The 25321-nt window shown below is 40.9% G+C and overlaps 1 protein-coding gene across 4 annotated transcripts in view; it reads right to left on the bottom strand.

The window, feature by feature from the left end:
* Positions 1 to 25321, bottom strand: part of DOCK11 (dedicator of cytokinesis 11) — a 421093-nt gene that overhangs the window by 83735 nt on the left and 312037 nt on the right. For 2 of the 4 annotated variants that reach the window (XM_069746935.1, XM_069746934.1), the window contains 4 exons: positions 24430 to 24543; positions 23023 to 23241; positions 19249 to 19306; positions 17501 to 17607 (listed from right to left, as the gene is read on the bottom strand). In XM_069746935.1, coding sequence (XP_069603036.1) covers positions 17501 to 17607; positions 19249 to 19306; positions 23023 to 23241; positions 24430 to 24543 — 498 coding nt within the window. The remainder of the gene's footprint in view (positions 1 to 17500; positions 17608 to 19248; positions 19307 to 23022; positions 23242 to 24429; positions 24544 to 25321) is intronic. The other 2 variants (XM_069746933.1, XM_069746936.1) reach the window with 1 other exon arrangement.

Below are 25321 nucleotides of genomic sequence, written 5' to 3'. Positions count from 1 at the left end.
AAAGTCCGTGTTGCCAAGCAAAAAGCCAAAAACATCACTGCTCTAGAAGAGATCTGCATGGAGGAATGGGCCAACATACCAACAACAGTGTGTGGCAACCTTGTGAAGACTTACAGAAAACGTTTGATCTCTGTCATTGCCAACAAAGGATATATTACAAAGTATTGAGATGAAATTTTGTTTCTGACCAAATACTTATTTTCCACCATAATATGCAAATAAATTGTTAAAAAAAGAGACAATGTGATTTTCTGGATTTTTTTTTCTCAGTTTGTCTCCCATACTTGAGGTCTACCTATGATGTAAATTACAGACGCCTCTCATCTTTTTAAGTGGTGGAACTTGCACTATTGCTGACTGACTAAATACTTTTTTGCCCCACTGTATAAACAGGAGTCCTCTTCATAAAACGACTTTCTAATGCATGGTTTCCATAAAACACTGCTTCTATGACCAAGATGTGACTAAACAACCTTTTTTGTGGAAATAAACTTTAATGGCATTATTTTTCACAAAGCAATGTTAATATACAAACTAAGTGCAACATAATATTTATTTCTTGGACCTGTGTGTCTTTTTTCAGCTATAGCTGCCCCTCTGCCTACAGCATCACATAGTTGAATTGGGCAGTCTAATTCTTACAGCGCTAAAACTATATTTCTCAGTAGCATTCACAACATGTTCCAGTTTAATCTACTTGTCAAAAATACTTATGCTCTTTGAATGTAGCAACTGTAGGGCCGCGGTATTCACACCGTGCTGTAATGAGGCAGTGACTCAGGAAGTTAACAGCAAACTTATTTAATGTCCAAACAACTCACACAATGAACAGCACGCGGTATCCTCCGGATCGCATCGGGTCGTCACAACAGTCCGAGACCGGTTGCCGAGGGTGACTGCACCACCGTATCATGCTGCGTGGTGCCAGGCGTTCGCTGCTCTTGGCTCTGTTACCTCAGACAAGCTGGTCGCTGCAGAGCCACCTGCTCTGCCATTTGCAGACAAACACTGACACACCCAACCCTTTGCTGCAGGGATTTTTAAATGGAATCTGTGGCCCTGGGCCACTTGTAAGACCCGGCCCGGAGGGAGCAAACTGCCCCACTACCATCCTGTAGTTCGCTCCAAAAATATAAGCCTTTAATGGGTTTTCCTAAACATTGCCTTAGTCAAATAACTTGACCAGGTCCACACTTACTTTTATTTTGCACTGCAGCCACAGCTATGCCTGTGCAATGCACTCCAGGAGGTTTATTACTCTTCTATGCGCATCCTGGGAGATACAGAGCGACCCTCGCATATAATACGTGTCACTACCTCACACAACTCAAAAAATCATAAAAAAAGGAGAACCAAAAGTCTATGCTACCAAATAAAAGTTATACATTTTATTGAAAATACCGGTAGATTAAAAAAAGCAAATGGCCACACTTGCTAACTCAGTGAGAAGATCCTAGAACTATCCCGGAAATACTGCTGAGGAAGCCAGATACGCGAAACGCGTTTTGAGAATCTGGCTGGTGTGTTTCCTAGATACAACTAATGGGTACTTACCCTTTATAATATCTAAATGGAGTCTCTATACTTATCTGTATAAATACTAATAATGGGATTTTCTGCATGTATCTTTACTACGTAATAGGCATAGAACCTCTGATATTTGGATAAGCAATATAGCTTTTTAATATGTTGGTATAGCATTTAATACATGATTGTTGTATATGCGAGATTCTATTTTTGAGTGACATGCACCTACGTGAAATATACAGTATGTGTAGTTGTTTGGCTACTACTATATATATACAGTACAGACCAAACATTTGGACACACCTTCTTATTTAAAGATTTTTCTGTAGTTTCATGACTATGAAAATTGGATATTCACACTGAAGGCATCAAAACTATGAATTAACACATGTGGAATTATATACTTAAAAAAAAAAGTGTGAAACAACTGAAATTATGTCTTATATTCTAGGTTCTTCAAAGTAGCCACCTTTTGCTTTGATGACTGCTTTGTACACTTTTGGCATTCTCTTGATGAGCTTCAAGAGATAGTCACCAGGAATTGTTTTCAATTCACAGGTGTGCCCTGTCAGGTTTAATAAGTGGGATTTCTTGTCTTATAAATGGGGTTGGGACCATCAGTTGTGTTGTGCAGAAGTCTGGTGGATACACAGCTGATAGTCCTACTGAATAGACTATTAATTTGTATTATGGCAAGAAAAAAGTAGCTAAGAAAAGAAAAACGAGTGGCCATCATTACTATTGGGCAAACTTTGAAAGTGTCCCCAAGTGCAGAAGCGAAAACCATCAAGCGCTACAAAGAAACTGGCTCACATGATGACCGCCCCAGGAAAGGAAGACCAAGAGTCACCTCTGCTTCTGAGGATAAGTTTATCCGAGTCACCAGCCTCAGAAATCGCAGGTTAACAGCAGCTCAGATTAGAGACCAGGTCAATGCCACACAGAGTTCTAGCAGCAGACACATCTCTACAACAACTGTTAAGAAGAGACTTTGTGCAGCAGGCCTTCATGGTAAAATAGCTGCTAGGAAACCACTGCTAAGGACAGGCAACAAGCAGGAGAGACATGTTTGGGCTAAAGAACACAAGGAATGGACATTAGACCAGTAGAAATCTGTGTTTTGGTCTGATGAGTCCAAATTTGAGATCTATGGTTCCAACCACCGTGTCTTTGTGCGATGCAGAAAAGGTGAACGGATGGACTCTACATGCCTGGTTCCCACCGTGAAGCATGGAGGAGGAGGTGTGATGGTGTGGGGGTGCTTTGCTAGTGACACTGTTGGGGATTTATTCAAATTTGAAGGCATACTGAACAAGCATGGCTACCAAAGCATCTTGCAGCGGCATGCTATTCCATCCGGTTTGTGCTTAGTTGGACCATCATTTATTTTTCAACAGGACAATGACCCCAAACACACCTCCAGGCTGTGTAAGGGCTATTTGACCAAGAAGGAGAGTGATGGGGTGCTACGCCAGATGATCTGGCCTCCACAGATGGTTTTTGGTGAGCTGGACCGCAGAGTGAAAGCAAAAGGGCCAACAAGTGCTAAGCATCTCTGGGAAACATCTTGAAGATTGTTGGAAGACCATTCCTAGTGACTACCTCTTGAAGCTCATCAAGAGAATGCCAAGAGTGTGCAAAGCAGTCATCAAAGCAAAAGGTGGCTACTTTGAAGAACCTAGACTTTAAGACATATTTTCAGTTGTTTCACACTTTTTTGTTAAGTATATAATTCCACATGTGTTAATTCACAATTTTCATAGTCATGAAAATACAGAAAAATATTTAAATTTGAAGGTGTGTCCAAACTTTTGGTCTGTACTGTATATATAAATAGTTATACAATTCTTTTCTGGCTGTTTCAAGCAATAGTTCTGGTCTATTTCTAGGACTTTCCCACTGTGTTAGCAAGTGTGCCTTCTTGCCTGTTATGTATTTTTAATAAAATGTATAATTTTTATATGGTAGCATGGAATTTTGGCTCTCGTTTTTCTTTATATCCCAGTAGCACCCTGCTTCTCCTCAATACTGCAGACCCTCCCTCTCTCCTGTGTGCTCCCTGCCTGACCAATGTTATCTTATGCCATCTATATCAGTATAGCTGCTTTGTGGTTTTACATCATTATCTACTTTCTAAAAGAACTCAACTTTGCTGTACTCCTCGTCAACGGAGCTTGGCACTGCAGAGCTGAGCTGTGTTTGTTGCCTGTTGCTGAGAGATCAGTGATGTAAAACTGTAAATGCTGCTCCGGTAATGCTTATAATAGCTATATTTTATATATTGCTAATTTTTGTAATTCTTCTTTCATCTGATAAAAAAAATAAAATGTGACATTGGAAGGTAGGCTAGTGTGGCGAATTAAAGTGGGTTAAAGCAGTCTTCCATCATGGCACTGAAATGCTAATATACGGTACATTTCTCATATATAGTCACCCTATCTGATGTCCACTGTTTTCCTTCCAATGCCTCCTCTGATTGGACATGCATTCTGGTCTGACTGCATCCCAATGCATCCACAGTGGCATGGGGAACAGAGCAGTAAGTCTAAACAATGTTTTCCCTGTGCTGTGGAGGTATCAGACTTAATGATGCTGCATATATAAACAGAGGCCAACTTTGAGTCAAGAGGACCAAAATCATGGTCCCATCAGAGGAGGCACTGGGCAAAAGACTTCCCTCTCCTGCTCTTTTACGTATGGGTCATGAGCACAATCGTCTTATCTAACTACCTACTTTAAATTTTACACTATCAAATGGTTTAGATGCAAATTTCCATGCAAGCTTTTGAAACTTTTCACTGGTAGGCATCTTTTTATCTAATTTTTCTTGCCATCTAACTTCTCGTTTCTTCTGTTTTCTCAGAGTTTGTGCCTCATTTTTTCCTTTTTTGTCAAAACTTCCTTTAAGACTGTAGTTGGGGTTTTTCCTTCTCGGTTTAAAACCACATACCATTACGTAAGTTGTCTGCAGACATTGCCCTCATTAAAAAAGGTCATGTAATCTATAGTGCATAGAAGATATTTGTAACAACAAAGTTCACTGTCCACAGTTTTTTTTTTTTTTACTTTACAGTCATTCCAATTTAATTTATATATCTGCTGTACAAAGGTTCACTGGAAAAATGAGCTATAGGTACAAATTAGGTGATCTGCATAAAGTATTAATATTTCGGGGTATTTTGATAGTTTCCTAAAGTGTTTAAAAAACAAAACATTTTTACTGAATATTTCTCAGGATGACTCACTGTGATTTTAGCCACAGAAGATACTTTAGCTGATCTAATACATAAGCAAATTGCAGGTATAGTAGCTGTCATAATTTTTTCCATTTGTTAGAAAAGAAAGATTCTTCAGAATTGTTGTCTTTACGGAGTCTCCGGCAACTAAGCTCCAACAAAAAGTTCATAAAAGTATTCCATGTACCACATATTACATTTAAACTCAAGTGTTTTTGAAACAAACAGCTATAGAGTCACCACAAGAAAAAAACAAGCATATTAGCAGGAAGTTTGCTCTTGGACGGACCATCAGATGTGTAAAACACACCCTTAGGTTACAACCGAAGGCATAAGGAATGCACGCTGGACCAATAGATATAAAGTCTGTGTGGAAAAAAAAAACACAACATGCGCTAGTCACAACTGTTTTAAAGGGAACCTGTCACCCCGTTTTTTCAGATTGAGATAAAAATACTGTTAAATAGGGCCTGCGCTGTGCGTTACAATAGTGTATGTAGTGTACCCTGATTCCCCACCTATGCTGCGAAATACATTACCAAAGTCGCCGTTTTCGCCTGTCAATCAGGCTGGTCAGGTCAGGTGGGCGTGGTGATATCGCTGTTTCTTCCCCAGCTTTCCGTTGGTGGCGTAGTGGTGTGCGCATGTCCAAGGTCCGAATTCCCTGCGCCCACGTGAAGACACAGCGCACGATCTGCGCTATTACCCCTGTCATCGGTGGGGGCGGCCATCTTCCTGAGGCCGCGCGTGCGCAGATGGAGTGCTCTGCTGCACGGGGCTTCAGGAAAATGGCCGCGGAATGCCGCGCATGCGCAGATGGAGATCGCGGTGGCTATTTTCCTGAAGCCGAGATGCAAACTCGGCTTTGGGAAAATGGCCGCCGCGATCTCCATCTGCGCACGCGCGGCATCCCGTGGCCATTTTCCTGAGGCCCCGTGCAGCAGAGCACGCCATCTGCGCACGCGCGGCCTCAGGAAGATGGCCGCCCCCACCGATGACAAGGGTAATAGCGCAGATCGCGCGCTTTTTCTTCACCTGCGCGCAGTGGATTCGGCACTTGGACATGCGCACACCACTACGCCACCAACGGAAAGCTGGGGAAGAAAGAGCGATGTCACCACGCCCACCTGACCTGACCAGCCTGATTGACAGGCGAAAACGGCGACTTTGGTAATGTATTTCGCAGCATAGGTGGGGAATCAGGGTACACTACATACACTATTGTAACGCACAGCGCAGGCCCTATTTAACAGTATTTTTATCTCAATCTGAAAAAACGGGGTGACAGGTTCCCTTTAAGGATGAGATGGTGCTTATTTTAAAGGGAGACTTTTGCAGTTGCCCGCGCCATGGCACGACACACAGAGTTGCATGTGGATCCAGAAGCATGTGCGATATGTGGCCATGACTCACCCAATGTCAACATTCATCTGAATGTAGCAAACAGGAAAATAGGGAATATGATATTCCATCATCTGCTCTGCACTTTAGTCATATTGCTCCTCAATTATTTCCACTAACAACATCAAACATAATAATCAAGTCATTGATAAAGTTGAGCGAAAAAGATTCACAATATCCTCTTCCAGCTTCCATGTCAGTACTCTGAAATACGGAGCTGGGAACTTCCTTAGCTGGCACTCAACTGCGGCGTCAGCATGTTGAAGAGGCCTTCTGACCACAAGAGGCGGCCAGGATGGCGGCATTCGAGTGCCTGCCAAGGAAGTTTGGACAGCCCTTGTCCAGCTTCCATGTAGTTTCGACAAACGTTGGACTATAGTTTTCGACAATTGTTTGTTCAACTCTAGTCATTGATGGTAATGCAAAATTTTTAACTTGTTTTCTTTTGTCTGCAATATTAAAATGTATTCCTAATTCAGGCTCTCAGATCTTAATAACATTTTACAAGGATGACTACAGGAAGGATGCTAATAGAGCAACAGTTTTTGTAAACGAGATAGTTAAAGCAGCACTCTAGCATTTTTTCTATTTCAGTGCTGGATTGAAGCCTCCAATCGAAGTTCCTTTACTGTAGTATTATACTTACGAGCTGCTGTCTTCAGCTGTTCCCAGTGCACAGTTCCCAATCTGCCGTCATGTGAGGTAACACTCACAAACTTTCAATGCAAGTCTATGAGAGCCTCGTTTTGCCTCTCATAGACTTACATTAAGCAATAACTTCCGAATCATCCAGCAAATACTGGAGCCATCCGGCAAGTGACAATCTGCAGAAGACCGTCTGGAGCGGCATCGAAAACAGACGACAGCGGCTGGCAAGTATATTACTAAGGGCAGAGAACTTAGATTAGTGACACCACTCCATTGGTGAAATAAAAAGAAATGTTGGAGTGGTGCCTTAACGAAATTATCTCAAGAAAACAAGCCAATGTTTGTATGCTTATGGCATACTGACAATATAGAGGCCCTCACTCAAGCCCTCTATTTATTCGAGCAAGGAACCACTAGAAGTCATTCTCACGCCCCATGTAAAATATACATTGTGTAAAAATTCCATTGCAATCGGGTTCTAAAATGAATTGGGGAAAAAAGGGGCAGAATGGTTGTAGCCCGAGGCTAGTCCAAGAGTTTCTTCAAGGACAAATCTGCTTTCACCAAATTCGACGAATATTGGTCAGGGTATTGTCCGTGCACAGTCTGTTGCGCACACTAACAGCACATTAATGGAAATGTTTATCAGAACATAACTATAGACAAATAACTTACCAACACCCCCTAATGTATATTGTTAGAGGTCTAGACAGTTCCATGCCAATGACTTCTATTGGTGCATGTATGTATTCTCACAGCCTATGTGATTGTGGTTAGATTATAAAAACAAGTGTAACAAGAACTTGAACTTTCCCTTCTTCAAAAGAAGTCTAAACTTATGAGTTCACACAAGTGAGAAACTTCCACGGGAAAATATTAAGTACTAAGTTGACTGTAACTAGGGGATGACCTAGGCACTAGATAGATGATAATTTTTTTGATTTTGCAGTTTGTGTTTATATTATATCCACTTCTAAAGAAGACTTTATATACTCTGCTAAAAGTGTACCTATTATTCTGGGTAACTTTTCAGAACGGCTATCATGTGTACACAATAATATTATACCTGACCAATTTTATTTCTAGTAGCGTTCATTTATCGACGGTATTCCCAGAGCGAGCAGGCTGCTATGATGTATTCCATACACAGCACTGCGGTTCACCCATGATTCTACCATGGTGATGCAATGGGAAGATGCTTACTAGAAGCAACAGTACCTTTGTAAATCTATGCACCTCACCATCTCTCTCAAAACCGGTTCTCGCCTCCATCTCTCTTTTATATAGACTACTATGGGCAGAAGCTGTAATCTTATCTCTCAGTAACTCTGAAAATCCATCTAATCTCTGCCTCTGTAAAGAGAGTCCTAAGACTGAAATAAGTGGTTAATGCAGAAGAAATAGATGAGTAGAGAAAAAAATTGTTCTGTAATAAAATCAAGTGAATATAAAAGTCTGCACACCCCTGTTAAAATGGCGGGATTGATAAGATTATCTGAAGAAGGAGAGATTGAGGCACCAATTGTAAAGCTTTTAACGTGTCTGCGAATTCAATAAACTTCATATATGGATCTTTTCAGGGTGGTGCATAGTCATAGCATGTGATAATAGACCAAAAGGAAAAACAAAAGAATTGCAGCACTCACAGGATCCTTGAAGATATAGTCCTTTATTCGATTACATGGATAACATCGTAAGGTGCGGTTGTGCAGGTGACAGGGGAGATTAGCGGGTGAGACAAGAGACCTGACAGGTAAGATCTTGTCTCACTTGTTAATCTCCCCTGTCACCTGCACAACCGCACCTTACGATGTTATCCATGTAATCAAATAAAGGACTACATCTTCAAGGAACGGGTGAGTGCTGCAATTCTTTTGTTCTTCCTTTTAGTTTTATAAGAATAATCTCAGCAACCTTCACCAGCGCACTTATTTAATTTGGATAGGATAAATTTTGTTGGTTACTTTGCACTGTAGTAAGATGCATCAAATTCATTAAGATGCTTTGCACAAAAAAAGAGCATGAACCGAACCTCTAAAAATCATACGTTGATCTAAAGCCGCTGGACAAAAATGAATATAACTGAACATCAGGTTCTTAGTTTAACAATCTGATCAGACTGTATGAAGCCCACTGCTCGTCACGGCAAACCTTGTAGTGGGTCCTATCGCCCTAACGGAGCAGAGCCGTGCGCTGACCACCGCCACAGCGGCAATGCACCAACAGGGCAGACGGCCTGTTGCTCCACAGCGCCCAAGCTGCAAGACAGTCCCCATGACTCGAGACCACCGCGCCTCCCCCCCACCAGCACAAAGCCACAGCCATAATGGCCACCACACAGCACCCACACCAAAATGAAAGGAGCACTGAAACTCCTCTTCCTCCAGCTCTTCAGTGAGAGCCAAAATGGACTAGACCCCTTTACTTTGCAGTCTCCTGCTAATTAAAATAATGGAATAAACTACATCTTCAAGAATCGGGTGAGTGCTGCAATTCTTTTGTTCTTCCTGTTAGTTTTATAAGAATAATCTCAGCAACCTTCGCCTGCGCACTTATTTAATTTGGATAGGATAAATTATGTTTGTTACTTTGCACTGTAGTAAGATGCATCAAATTCATTAAGAATCAAATCTTTCAAGTACAGTGCGCAACCGCCAGAAATGTACGCCAGCCACTTTGTAGGGTAAGTTAAGTTTAATTTGTCAGGCGATCTTGATTATATCCATATACCGTAATATAAACTCTAATATAAACTTTTCTAAAAGCAGTGGGAGCTGGCTGGGACTGGCATAAAAACAAAGAGAGGTGCACAATTTTTGCTTTGAGTTGCGCAAGCAATTTATTGCGCTAGCAGTTTATTGCAAACATAATGGTGAAAACTGATTAATGAATCAAGTCCTAAGAGTTTAATCAATCAAGCCCTAAGAGTTTTCTCTAGTTCACAATGACTTAATAATACAAACCCTACCCGATATATGAAATATTAAAGGGAACCTGTAATCCCCCAGGGCCTATTAGGCGCGATCTACTTACATCACTTGATGTAAGTTCCAAGGCAGCGTGCATGGTGCATGCGCCGGTGATGGCACAAGATAGAGAGGAGGCGGCATTCGGTGGGATGATGGACGACTACGAGGCGCTTGAGTCAGGGAGAAATCTTACCTCCCTGACACAATACAGGTATGCCGTGAAATGTATAAAAAAAAAGTGTTTATTTCAGCATTCCTAGTGATACTAAACATAAGAGCCACCTTCACAGAATGCAGCCTTAGTGCTGCTGAAGGTGGCTCTTTTACCTTAATAGGTCCTGGGGGGTGACAGGTTCCCTTTAATATAGATTTTTGTAATATACCTTTTATCTTTAGGTTTGGTAGGTCCAAACAACCTGCTGAAGGTGTAACCCAGAGGTATATAACTATATGCCAAAGACTACCATTGCCTACCAATAATAATAATACATACCAAGCAGTGTATATATATTTTCATATAGCATATAAAAGGGTAGTTGACTGCTCTTTCAATATATTTTAAAGGTACCTTCACACATAACGATATTGTTAACGATATCGTTGCTATTTGTGACGTAGCAACGATATCGTTAATGAAATCGTTATGTGTGACAGCGACCAACGATCAGGCCCCTGCTGGGAGATCGTTGGTCGCTGAATAAAGTCCAGAACTTTATTTCGTCGCTGGACTCCCTGAAGACATCGCTGGATCGGCGTGTGTGACACCGATCCAGCGATGTCTTCACTGGTAACCAGGGTAAACATCGGGTAACTAAGCGCAGGGCCGCGCTTAGTAACCCGATGTTTACCCTGGTTACCATGCTAAAAGTAAAAAAAAACAAACACTACATACTTACCTACCGCTGTCTGTCCTCCAGCGCTGTGCTCTGCTCTCCTCCTGTACTGGCTGTGAGCCGGAAAGCAGAGCGGTGACGTCACCGCTCTGCTTTCCGGCTCCCAGACAGTACAGGAGGAGTGCAGAGAAGCAGAGCGCAGCGCTGGAGGACAGACAGCGGTAGGTAAGTATCTAGTGTTTGTTTTTTTTTACTTTTAGCATGGTAACCAGGGTAAACATCGGGTTACTAAGCGCGGCCCTGCGCTTAGTTACCCGATGTTTACCCTGGTTACCGGCATCGTTGGTCGCTGGAGAGCGGTCTGTGTGACAGCTCTCCAGCGACCAAACAGCGACGCTGCAGCGATCCGGATCGTTGTCGGTATCGCTGCAGCGTCGCTCAATGTGAAGGGGCCTTTAGGCTATAGCATAACAATGTATATGGGCCCAAAATATGCAAAAAGGACAGAAGTCTGGCTAATCATGCCTAATAAATCTTGTCTGAAAACACTATTTGTGTTTGATGTACTCTATTGTTTTAATTACTTTACAGATTATTGAGATTCCAGTAAATAGAAGTTCAATGATCATAGAGTCTAACAGAGGACTGGCCCATATAAGCCATTAGCCTGTACTGCCTCCTATTGGTGATAAGAAAAGTTTTTTCTGCTGTAGTATTGAATGCCCCCTTTCATTTTACCATACAAGGTACAGGAAAACTGGCAAAAAAATGATACCCAGTCTTTCAGAAGAAAATAAAGTGCCTAGTGCTATATAACATTAACAAGATTCTAAATACTAATCTGAGGTGATAAAAAGTGCAAAAATGGACCCATACTAGAATATGCCTGTATCACAGCAGTGGCGTCAGCACCAGGCCTGTTCCGGTGTTGCCTTCTTCATGTGCATTGATACAGGCACATTCTGGAATGGGTCCACTTTTGCACTTCATATAATCCTGTTTGGTATTTATAATCATGCTCTTGTTATGTAGCGCTAGGCACCTTATCTTCTTCTGATAGGCTGTGGATTAATATTATAGTTATGCACTTTGCGTCTTATAACCTGATCCACATGTTTCTATGCATGTTACACTGACAGCTGCACGTCCACCATAGCAGCTGGTGTAGTATGAATATACATGGACTTACATCGCGTCTTGCAAATACATCATTGTGCATTTATGTCCCATTCCTGTAGCCCTGCACATTACATATTGTACTATATTGCCTGTATTTACCATCTCTGCCATATCGTCTTTTTGCCCAATGTCGTTTCCCATATCTTCGATTTTAAACATGTCATGAAATTAAAACAAATATTTTCTAATTTAAAGGGAACCTGTCATATCCTTTAATGCTATTAAACTGCCCCCAATGTCATGTTAGTGATTCACATTGCATCATTAACATGTTTGTCTCTAGCAAAACTTCCCAGTATTTAGCGCATTTATTTTGTCACTTACTGGGCTGCTTGCTGTCATTTTTTACATAATCACTGTTTCATCTGTTGCAGATCTAGCAGTTCTCTGAATGCTGAGCTCTCTATAAACCCTGCCCACACCATTGGTTGGCAGCTTTCTGCCTATACACAGTGCACACAAAGCTCCCAATCACTGGTAGAGCGGCGCTATACAGAGCTCACGAATATGCTTGACTACCTGGCAGCATTTTGTAGTCCACCAACGATAATCTCCTGATGATAAAACAATGATTTTATGAAAGCAGTCCATTGCTGGAATCAGGGTCTATGTACTTATATCATGCCCCGATTAGGTGGCACAAACCCGAAGACAGATTCCCTTTAAAGGAGTTTCCGTGAGTTTGTAAGTTTTTCCCTATTCATAAGATCGGGCACCATGGTGGCGCAGTGGTTAGCACTGCAGCATTGCAGCGCTGGAGTCTTGTGATCAAATCCCACCAATGACAACATCTGAAAGGAGTTTGTATGTTCTCCCTGTGTTTGCGTGGGTTTCCTCCAGGTTCTCCAGTTTCCTCCCACATTCCAAAGACATCCTGATAGGGAATTTAGATTGTGAGCCCCATCGGGGACAGCGATGATAATGTGTGCAAAACTGTAAAAGCGCTACGGAATATGTTAGCGCTATACAGTACAGATAAAAAGTTTGGACACACCTTCTCATTTTAAGATTTTTCTGTATTTTCATGACTATGAAAATTTTAAATTCACGCTGAAGGCATCAAAACTATGAATTAACACATGTGGAATGATATACTTAAAAAAAAAGTGTGAAACAACTGAAATTATGTCTGATATTCTAGGTTCTTCAAAGTAGCCACCTTTTGCTTTGATGACTGCTTTGCACACTCTTGATATCCTCTTGATGAGCGCCAAGAGGTAGTCACCAGGAATGGTTTTCACTTCACAGGTGTGCCCTGTCAGGTTTAATAAGTGGGATTTCTTGCCTTATAAATGGGGTTGGGACCATCAGTTGTGTTGTGCAGAAGTCTGGTGGATACACAGCTGATAGTCCTACTGAATAGACTGTAAGAATTTGTATTATGGCAAGAAAAAAGCAGCTAAGTAAAGAAAAACGGGTGGCCATCATTACTTTAAGAAATGAAGGTCAGTCAGTCCGAAATATTGGGAAAACTTTGAAAGTGTCCCCAAGTGCAATGGCAAAAACCATCAAGCGCTACAAAGAAACTGGCTTACATGACGACCGCCCCAGGAAAGGAAGAGCAAGAGTCACCTCTGCTTCTGAGGATAAGTTTATCCGAGTCACCAGCCTCAGAAATCGCAGGTTAACAGCAGCTCAGTTTAGAGACCAGGTCAATGCCACACAGAGTTCTAGCAGCAGACACATCTCTACAACTGTTAAGAGGAGACTTTGTGCAGCAGGCCTTCATGGTAAAATAGCTGCTAGGAAACCACTGCTAAGGACAGGCAACAAGCAGAAGAGACTTGTTTGGGCTAAAGAACACAAGGAATGGACATTAGACCAGTGGAAATCTGTGCTTTGGTCTGATGAGTCCAAATTTGAGATCTTTGGTTCCAATCACCGTATCTTTGTGCGACACAGACTAGGTGAATGGATGAACTCTACATGCCTGGTTCCCACTGTGAAGCATGGAGGAGGAGGTGTGATGGTGTGGGGGTGCTTTGCTGGTGACACTGTTTGGGATTTATTCAAAATTGAAGGCATACTGAACCAGCATGGCTACCACAGCATCTTACAGCGGCATGCTATTCCATCCGGTTTGCATTTAGTTGGACCATCATTTATTTTTCAGCAGGACAATGACTCCAAACACACCTCCAGGCTGTGTAAGGGCTATTTGACCAAGAAGGAGAGTGAAGGGGTGCTACGCCAGATGACCTGGCCTCCACAGTCACCCAATCGAGATGGTTTGGCGTGAGCTGGACCGCAGAGTGAAGGCAAAAGGGCCAACAAGTGCTAAGCATCTCTGGGAACTCCTTCAAGATTGTCGGAATACCTCTTCCGGTGACTACCTCTTGAAGCTCAACAAGAGAATGCCAAGAGTGCAAAGCAGTCATCAAAGCAAAAGGTGGCTACTTTGAAGAACCTAGAATATAAGACATAATTTCAGTTGTTTCACACTTTTTTGTTAAGCATATAATTCAATATGTGTTAATTCATAGTTTTGATGCTTTCAGTGTGAATGTACAATTTTCATAGTCATGAAAATACAGAAAAATCTTAAAAAGAGAAATGTGTCCAAACTTCTGTACTGTGTGTATATATATATATATAAAAAATAAAGATAAGGGATAACTTTCCGATTGCTGGGGGTTCAACTGCCGCTCCCTAGAACTGAGGCTCTGAAGTGCTCTGTGTGAATGAAATGGTGGGAAATCATGCTCACTGCCGCTCAGATTAGTAATGAAGACCATCCGAGCACTGCGCTTTTTGGGGACCCAGTTCTGAGGAAGGGTGCAGGTCCCAATGGTAGGACCATCATCGATTTTGAAATTATCCCCTATCCTTTTGACACAGGATAACTTCCAAACTTGTGATAGCCCCTTTAAAGGGCCTATGTCACCCCCTCCAGCCGTTATAAACTAAAAGAGCCACCTTGTGCAGCAGTAATGCAGCATTCTAACAAGGTGGCTCTTTTAGTTTTTGGTGCCGTTATTGCCAAAATAAAGCGTTTTATAATTTTGCCAAAATACCTTTCTTTTAGTCAGGGAGGCAGGTCTTAATCCCCCCTGCTGGAAACGCCACACTGCCGTCACTCAAATCTTCAGGGGTGACGCCCCCTCCGTGCTGTTTTCCCATGAAATGCGGCGCCTGCGCTGTTTAGTACTGGCTGGGGCAGGCGCAGTGAGCACTGGCCGTCTGACCTCACATCGATCAGCTGAAGATACAGACGATGTAAGGCGGGGGACCTGGGTGAGTGGCTGACACGCAGTGCGCATGCCCAGGAATCACAGCCCCACACTGTGCATAATGCATAACACACTGCGGGGCAGGGATTCACTAGCTGGGTGGCCGCACTGCCCGCACAGGCGCAGTCTGCAAGACTGCATGTGAGGTCAGACGGCCAGTGCTCACTGCGCCTGCCCCAGCCAGTACTAAACAGCGCAGGCGCCGGATTTCATGGGAAAACAGCGCGGAGGGGGCGGCGCCCGGCACCCCAGTAGATATGAGTGACGGCAGTGTGGCGTTTCCAGCAGGGGGATTAAGACCTGCCTCCCTGTCTAAAGAAAGGTATTTTGGCAATATTATAAAACGCTTTATTTTGGCAGTAACTGCACCAAAAACTAAAAGAGCCACCATGTTAGAATGCTGCATTACTGCTACACAAGGTGGCTCTTTTAGTTTATAACGGCTGGAGGGGGTGACAGAGGCCCTTTAATTCCATTTCAATTCCTATGACAGTACTGAAAAATGAAGCTTACAACATACATATGTACTCCGCCTTTCCAGTGCTATTTGTAAATAAACGTGAAAATAAAAAGGAATAAAATTGTGTCAAAATGCATTTTTTGCAGAGTCCAAATACCTGGTAGTTTCAAAAGACTTGAAGTGGGAATACTTGTGTCGTTAGCATTAATGTGCACGCTTTTTGACGCCGTTCTCTTTTAACATGCTATATGTATATCTGTCTTATTCACCGTTATCCTGAAGAAGATTAAAATGGTATTGTCCACCCAATGTGTTTTTCCCCTCACAAAATGCATGTATTTTGGGCTAAATATCATTGCTGTAAGGCTGGTTTCACATTTGCGTTTTTTGTTGCTGTGTTTTAGCGCAAAAAAAGCATGCGTTTTTTCCTATATTTAACATTAAAAACGCATGCTTTTTTTGTACGCGTTTGGCCGCATTTTATGTTGCATGCGTCGTTTCTATGCTTGCGTTTTGTTGCGGAAATGCAACATGTAGTAATTTCTAGAGGCTTTTTTTGCGGGAAAAAAACGCATGCGTTTTTTTGCGGCAAAAAAACGTATTGCTGTCTATGTAAACGCATGCGTTTTTAAGCACATGCGTTTGGTTGCGTTTTTAAACACATGCGTTTCAATACAGAAAAACAAGTCTACACACTGATAAGCCATCCCCCACAATCAAGGTGATAAAGGGATCCAAACCCTAACCCTAACCCTAGGGATCCAAACCCTAACCCTAACCCTAGGGATCCAAACCCTAACCCTAACCCTAGGGATCCAAACCCAAACCCTAACCCTAGGGATCCAAACCCTAACCCTAGGGATCCAAACCCTAACCCTAACCCTAGGGATCCAAACCCTAACCCTAACCTTAGCCATTTCTATTTATAGTGGGTTTTCTAGTTGATTTTTATGATTGGCAGCTGTCACACACTAAAGACGCTTTTTATTCCTAATAATATTTTTTGCGTTACCACATTTTGAGAGCTACAATTTTTCCATATTTTGGTCCACAGAGTCATGTCACACGCCCTCTGTAGTCCCATTGGCGGTGTCTGGATCTTGATTTTTCTCTTGTGATTTTTGTCATCATGCGTATCAAAAACGCAAACGCAGGAAAAACGCATGTAAACGCGTAAAAACGTGGCTTTTTTTACCGCTTGCGAAAACGCATGCGTCTAAAAAACGTAGCGTTTACGTGCTTTTTTTCACCACCTGCGGATGCGTTTTAAATGCTGCGTTTTTAAACGCAAATGTGAAACTAGCCTAATTCTGTTTCATTAAAAATGTTACACTGCGTGCCTTCTATAACCTCTGTCTATCAAAGCGTACAGAATGAGTTAACTCAATCCATCAGTGAGCTCATTCTGATGAACAGTAACTTATCTGTCTTTTATTGAGCTCTTCTCAGTTGATTTAAAACCACAGACAACATCAAAGTTCAATGTTCAGGAAGACAAAGAGCCCAAATAGTGCCACATTTTTAATAAAACCGAATTGCTAAAATTTATGTTTCACCACAAATTCATGCATTTAAATTTAAAAAAAAAAAAAAAAGAGAAAAAACAAACAAAAAAGGAGTAAGGGTCCCCTATACAATTAAGGTATAGTACGACTAAGATTTGGCTGAGCACATGACCGTGTTCAGCTGCTTGTCATATTAAACAGTTTTGCAGAGTTACCCAGGAACTCACAGATGTCATTTAGATCTTTTATCTAAACTGTCACAATAAAATTGAATAAACATAACCGGGCTAAGTAAAATTACAATTTGTTTGTTAAAGGTGCCATCTTATTTAGCTTCAGCCGATGTGCAAATAACATTGGTTTCAGAGGGTAAAGCCAACATTATAAATGTAATGTTTGGGTTACTATGTGTCTAATGGTTGTAATAAAATGTGACATTTTACTATCCCGCTTCTCATATAAATGCTGTTTATATATGCTGGAACAATAAATTAAAGCAAATGTTCTGTTACCTCGCTGTAGTAGACATCCAGTACACCAGCATCTTCCTTCATGGCTGCCTCCTCGTCAATATTTGGTGTGATCTTCTTGAATACAGAACAGCCACTGTGAAAAAGTTCTGATAAAAAAAATATGGTTTAATCATGATTTTTCCATTTACTAAGGATATTATTCACTCTCTCTATAATATGCCTCCAGCAACGTGATAGCAGTCTATTTAGTACATCACAAAACCCTCCTTGTGATTTTTACTATAGGGTTTGTCTTATGAAGAAAACCCCGCTCTGTTAGCCCTATTAGGGTACATAGATTGCGAAGGTCCATTTTCCAAGGACTAGAATAGGGAACTAAAATGTGCAGTCCTGGCAAAAAAAATTTTTTTTTTTTTTATCAGATAGATTTTTATTATCTGCAAAGAATAAACAATCAGAATATTTCTCATGACAATGTTACATTAAACATTTACAGATAAGTTTTTACCCCCGACCCAGAGTCCCCCAACCCCAGAGACCTCAGCCAGAGCCACCCCAATTCCCATCATCATACAAACATTTGAATAAACATCCGTTATATTTCCATTGAATACTAGGCTCCCTATGTTCTCATTTATCATCCTAATTCAAGTCCATCCACGGCTGCCACAGCTTGTGGAAGATGTCCAGCTTATTCCTTTTGGTGTAGATACTTTTCTCCAAAGTAAGTATATGCTCCGTTTGCTTAAGAAAGTCTCTTCTTGTTGGAGGTTCCTCTCTAATCCAAAATTTGGTGATCAATTTCCTAGCAATGAATAACAATCGTGCAATAGCTATTTTAAACATGTTGTCCGTAACAATTTCCTCTACATATCCCAATATGCAAGTCCGTGAAACCCTAGGGACAGAGCATCCATACACCAGTTCAATACGATTTAAAACAACTATCCAGAAGGAGGACAGTCTAGGGCACTGCCACATCATCTGCAATATCCCCGCCTGGGATTGTGAGCACCGAGGGCTTTTCCGAGTTCTGCCTAAGCCCAGCCTTGAACAACCTGTCAGGGGTTCTATAGGCCCTATGGATTACGAATAACTGTGATAGCCTGCCAGGTTCACTCATTGATATCTTGGGCACATATTCTAGGACCGACTCCCATCTATCATTGTCAATTATTCCCAATTCAGATTCCCATTTCCCTTTGGCTCGGATGGGATATTTTTCCAGGAAAGAAAAAAGCAGAAACCCATATATTTCTGAAATCGCCCCCTTCGTGCAGCTATTCTTAAGGATATAGTCGAGCATGAGATCAATCTGTACCACTATGGCTCCCCTTTTATTCTGTGCCTGATAAGCATGAGAGATACGATTATACTGGAACAATTCAGACCGTGGCAACTGAAATTCTTCCTGCAACTCCTCAAATGTTTTAAGTCTGCCCTGACTTATCAGCTGCCCCAGCCGTTTAATACCTGCTGCAGACCAAAAGTGGAAACCCTCCCTCTGCCTAAATTCCGGTAGATAAATGTTGTCCCAAACAGGCGAGAATCTGGTGAACCCACTCACTTCACTAATAAGTTTGACTTTTTCCCATACTCTGTGAATTAATCTGATTTTTTTGAATTGTCCTCCCTCCAAACTGTCACTCAAGTCCTGGCAAATTTTAGTACAACAAGGACAGTAATTAATTTTCCCTAGGTTTCTGCCAAATCTTACCTCTTTATTAATTATCTAATTATTGACAAGACAGGAAGGAAAAACTGGCATTCAGAAATGCAAAACTTACTTTTTCTGTAGAGGAATTCAGCAACTAGGGCAGCTACATGGATGCAACACATTGCAGCCTAGGAAAAAAAAATCATATAATTTGCATTTTCTTCACAAGTTTACCGTAATTTCAGATAGACATTTCTTTCCTCAAATGTAACAAGATCCAGATAGTAATCAAACTAATGCATATACCAACACCAAGTTTTCCCATTAATGTGCACTGAACTAAATACTTCTTGGTTCACACTTCAGAACGATCAATATTTACAGCAAGGTATTACCCAAATGTGAATTTCACCATAGTAATTACAAACTGCTATATTTCTTGTAAAAGAAGATATTCTATGTTATAAAATTCATAAAAAAAACAGGTTAAAATGGAAGGGTGATGAAAAAGGAGAAAAGAAGGGACGCTAATCCAAGGTATAAATGCGATCTAGGTAAGCCAATATATACAGACAATCAAGTGCAAACATTTGTAAAAACTAATTTGGAATCCATTTTTATCTAAGATTATGGTATCCTTTGTTAATAACTGGCCTTGTGAATCCCCAGCGTTTATATATTCCAAAACTACTTACCGTAATCAAAAAAATCATAATAAGGTCTGTATGTTATAAATTGCTAGGAAAACCAGCTATGGGACTAGTTACAACCACCAGCTCACAGGCTAAGGTAATGAGGAAATAGTAACTACAGGTAAGGCTGGTTTCACATTTGCGTTTTTTTTTGTGTGTTTTATTGCAAAAAAACGCATGCGTTTTTTCCCCTATACTTAACATTAAAAACGCATGCGTTTTTTTGCGTGCGTTTTGCCGCATTTTGACAATGCAGCGTTTTGCCGCATTTTGACAATGCATGCGTCGTTTCTATGCATGCGTTTTGTTGCAGAGATGCAACATGTAGTAATTTCTAGCGGCGTTTGATGTCTATGTAAACGCATGCGTTTTTAAGCACATGCGTTTGCATGCATTTTTAAACGCATGCATTTTAATAGAAAAACACAAGAAAACACACTGATAAGCCAACCCCCCAACCCTAACCCTAACCCTAAGGGATCCTAACCCTAACCCTAATCCTAAGGGATCCTAACCCTAACCCAAACCCTAAGGGATCCTAACCCTAACCCTTAGGGTTAGGATCCCTTAGGGTTAGGATCCCTTAGGGTTAGGGTTTGGGTTAGGATCCCTTAGGGTTAGGATCCCTTAGCGATTGGGTTTGTGTTAGGGTTAGGATCCCTTAGGGTTAGGATCCCTTAGCGTTTGGGTTTGTGTTAGGGTTAGGATCCCTTAGCGTTTGGGTTTGTGTTAGGGTTAGGATCCCTTAGCGTTTGGGTTTGTTTTAGGGTTAGGATCCCTTAGGGTTAGGGTTTGGGTTAGGATCCCTTCGGGTTAGGGTTAGGATCCCTAGGGTTACTAGGGATCCTAACCCTAACCCAAACCCTAGCTATTTCTGTTTATAGTGGGTTTTCTTGTTGATTTTGATGATTGGCAGCTGTCACACACTTCTCATCATGCGTTTCAAAAACGCAAACGCAGGAAAAAACGCATGTAAACGCGTCAAAACGCCGCGTTTGTATTAAAACATGCAAAAACGCTTGCGTCTAAAAAACGCAGCGTTTAAACGCGTTTTTGCACCAAATGCGTTTGTGTTTAAAACGCTGCGTTTTTAAACGCAAATGTGAAACCAGCCTTAGTGCTAGGTAAGATGCTACTGGTAGTAAATTCCTATTACCCAACTATTTAACCTGGTATGCAGTGAGCGTAACAAAATACTGACAGTCCCAATCCAGCAAACCTATAAGTCATTACCTGTTAGTGTGGATCGCTAAGGAAAACGATGGCGTCCCTCTACCCAGACGCGCATTTCAGGGCAGAGGGACACCTTCTTTTCTCCTTTTTTCAGCACTCTTCTATTTTAACCTATTTTATATGACTTGTATAAGCAAAATATTTTGTTTTACAAAAAATATAGCACTTCGTTATTACCATAGTGAAATTCACATTTAGGTAGTTCTCTGCGGTAAATATACCAACACTAACCAGCCGCTGTAAAGAAGCAGAGGCGCTGCCACTGGATAAATGGTACCGATCTCAGAGGAAACCTAGAACTTCACATTGGGATATTTGAGATAAAACTAATTAAAGATATTGTCTACGTTTATAAAATACTGAAGGGATTTATACTATATATGACCAATAAATGCTTACAGATTACATTAGATCAGTGGTTACTGAATTTTGATGGTTAATTTTTTTGTGTTTAAAGGGTTATTCTCATATTTTCAAGTTTTTTCCTTTCCAAGGCATAGGGGATGACTTTCTATCGTAATCAAAGGTTTCGCCATTCTGGGCACCCCTGACGGACATGATGGCAGGGTGCTGGTGGGTTCTATGGCAGCCAAAGGCCTGCATAATGGGCTTGACCAGTCTATATTGAAAAGTCTGCAGTCAATTTGTGTGACTGCAAACTCATGCGTCCCCTCAGCGCACACACTGTGCTTCAAGGATTCGTGGGTTTCTGAGCCGGGAACAGAGGGTACAAATGCGTTATACATACTCCCGGCCAGGGACCGATTAGTGGACATGCACTTTTTTTATGCACAATCAGCACTTTTTGGATTATACTATATGCGCTATTTTGCATGCTTTTTAGCAGCATTTTATATGATCAACTTTTTTGCACTTAGTATTTATCCATGTGGACTAGGATTTCAATTTGGTTATAAGATGAACTAAGGTCTCCCTAGACTGCTATTGGCTTTGCAGCCTCTGATTTTGGCATTTATTTTTCTATTTTTTCTGGAATGTTTTAATTTTAATCATGTGTCATAATAAAAACTTTTTTTATTAATCTTTCACTTTTGTACCTAAGCTCTTTTTAACTTTGAGGTAAATCATACTTTAGAGTTGTGTACGTTATTTGTGCTATTTGGGTGCTGTATATTAGTGGGCATGGCCGTCCAGTGGGTGCAGCCTCGCTCAATAAAAGTGTAAGGAAAGAAGCGGCACCCACTGGGCGGTCTCTGGCCAGGAGTATGTATAACTCATACATATCCCTCGGTTCCGGATCTGAAACTGGCGAATCCCCGCAATATACGGGGACTGGACAACCCTTCTAAGGTCCAAAAGGAAACCATGTTGACACCCCTATGAAGGCAAGACAAAGACTGGGCTTCATAGGAGACCATCATCTTAGCTATGTCCATCACCTCAGCTATTCTACAAACTACATACCATGGTATTTCAGTACATAGAATAAGCAATCAGATTTTGCTAAATCATTTTTACCGCACAATGAATGTTGCAAAAACAAAACCCACAAAACTATGCCAAAATTGCATTTTCTTTGCCATTTCATGCCACTTTGATGATTTTCAGCACACTATATGAATGGTGAAGGAATGGTAATTTAAAGCTACTACTCATTCCGCAAAAAAATTAATCCTCATAAGTCTATGTGGATGAAAAAATAAAACAGTTATGACTCTTGGAAGGAGGGGAAAAAGAAATAAAAGGCATAAAATGAAAATCGGTCAATATGGGAGTAGGCTAAAAAATCTTTCAAACCATCCTAAAATACATATCAATGCCACACACTTGCCTTTATTTTAGGCTATAAATTAGGTCTGTAACTGATTTTTGCAGAATACAGATGATGAACCCGTACATGACATTTCTGTATTTCATACAATACGTGGTCAGAATATGCAACGGAAGTTGTAAAAAAATAAAAATCACATTAACAAATCACAAAACCACACAACACAAAGTTTCCAGAAGTCACCAACCTCCGAATAGTCTCCATTCTTCACATGGATCTTGGCCATACTCTCCAGCCAGGTTTTTCTAAGCTCAGGTGTGCTAGCATACGACTTGGCCAAGCTATACTGTAGATCAATCAACATCTCAGGATCTCGTTCGTGTTCCTTCATCTGAGCTGTTGCCATGATTACTGTACGGATTCTCTTTGTCAGATCTTTCACTTCTGAGGGAAACGCTATTGACTGCTTTATGTAACATTAGGAAATGGAAAAAAATGTAGATGAGCAACACTTATATTTATGAAGAGATGAAAGGTTGATTCCAGCACATCCACTCAGATAAAATAAAATCTTTTATTAGAACAATTTAAAAATATTTAAAATAAGAGGGAAAACCCTCCAAGCCTTACGCGTTTCGGACACACTTCAGCGCCCTTAGTCATAGGATGTATGTAAACGTTTAGTCTATTACAGGTTTCTACCCTTTCTTTCTACAAATAAGTGATAGAAGAAAAAAAATGTTCAAAAGCAACAAATTCTTGTAGATTCTTGTAAGCAAAGCCACGTAATAATACAAGAATCTTCATTAAACTTCTGTAGCTCTTCAGTTCAGCATATTCCATTTCTTACATGAGTTTTTAGTTTTGGGTATTACCATATATATACGAGTATAAGCAGTATAAGCAGAGTTTTTCAGCACATTTTATTGTGCTGAAAAAGCCCCCCTCGGTTTATACTCGAGTGAGGGTCTCAGAAGACAGAGGGGGAGCGGCAGCGGCGGAGCACTTGGTCAGAAGAAGCAAGAGCCGGCTGCTGCGCCTAAAGCCTGCACCCGCTACTAAAGAGACCCACTGCGCTGGCACTATGAGGCAATAGTTATTTCCATAGAGAAGGTTTTTACATTTTTTTGTTGTGATGTTTCAAGTATTCTTACAATAATAATAATAATAATAATAAAAAAAGAAAATCTGGAAAGATTGAGTCCATATGTGTCCACAATGTGAGTCAACTGAAAAAAAAATCAGCACTTCTGATAAGTTGTCTAACTACTGTTCAAAGTTTCAGTTGAACTTTTGATTACTGTTTTATCCATTATTCCTTACAACTAACTACAAACAATAAGGGTAAGGTAACATGGGGCAGCTGAAGTACACAAGTGCAGACGATTGTTTCACCTACAAAACCGCATTACTATGCAATCAAATGATTATAGAATCCTAGAATGTTAGAGTTGTAAGGGACCTCCTGGGTCATCTGGTCCAACCCCCTGCTCAATGCAGGATTCACTAAATCATCCCAGACAGATGTCTGTCCAGCCTCTGTTTGAAGACTTCCATTGAAGTAGAACTCACCACCTCTCGTGGCAGCCTGTTCCACTCATTGCAAATGAAGCAATTTATAATAAAGTAAATGAATAAATATCAGGAAACATACCTTCATTGCTTTGTCACTGTTTGCAAAATTGTTAATAATAGAAAGTGATTCCTGGAACCTGGATCCTCCACTAAGAGCCACATCCGCAATCAGCTGACTTACAGCAATTATGATCTAGAGAAAACAGTGCTTTCTTGTAAGAAATATTACCTGGTATCTAACAATCCTGAAGCCCATTATGGGACACTTTTATTATAACCAGTCTAGACAAACAAAACTATCTGTAACCATTTACGGTGCTGAACCTATTGAAACCAATGCATGAATACGAGTGTACTGTATCCTCCAGGGTTGTACGCACTGGGGGTACACAACACAGATTTTGGAAATGTATCATTACATTTCTTCTTGTTAGACAGAGGGGGCTGTCAGATGTCTACCTACAGTAGTTGGCGGGTTACTATATGACACTTAGCTCGTTGGTCTGCGATTTGGATCTGGATAAAACTGTCTATAGAATGAAGACTGCACATAAATTGGAAAACAAGCCTACCGATGGAGATAATGCAATTAGGGATACAACCACTTCCCAAATATTGACTAAAGGAACTTCAAAGTGAGAACTTATAAAATTGCATTTACTATGAAGGGAGAAGTAAAAAGGTCTATACAAATAAAGTTTGGAAACAACTTGCCTGACAAGAAGAATGTTTTAATCACTTTGTAAAACACTGCAGTAATCACATCTCAACAAAGTAAAAGTTCTTTGGTATTGTACCGTTACTGGCAGAAATAAAATGTCAGTAAGTTCCTGCCCAGCCATTAGTAGCATCTTAATATTTGTTTGTTAAAGCTTTATAGATCTCTCACGGGAATGTCTTCTTTTCTTCTCGACATTGTTAGCCTTGAGAATGACTGACTCCTTCCTGGGATCGGAAAGGAGTGACCTCTA

This window comes from Ranitomeya imitator, chromosome 2, assembly GCF_032444005.1.
Source record: "Ranitomeya imitator isolate aRanImi1 chromosome 2, aRanImi1.pri, whole genome shotgun sequence".
NCBI classification, from domain to species: Eukaryota; Metazoa; Chordata; class Amphibia; order Anura; family Dendrobatidae; genus Ranitomeya; species Ranitomeya imitator.
This window is presented reverse-complemented; position numbering and strand designations above follow the sequence as displayed.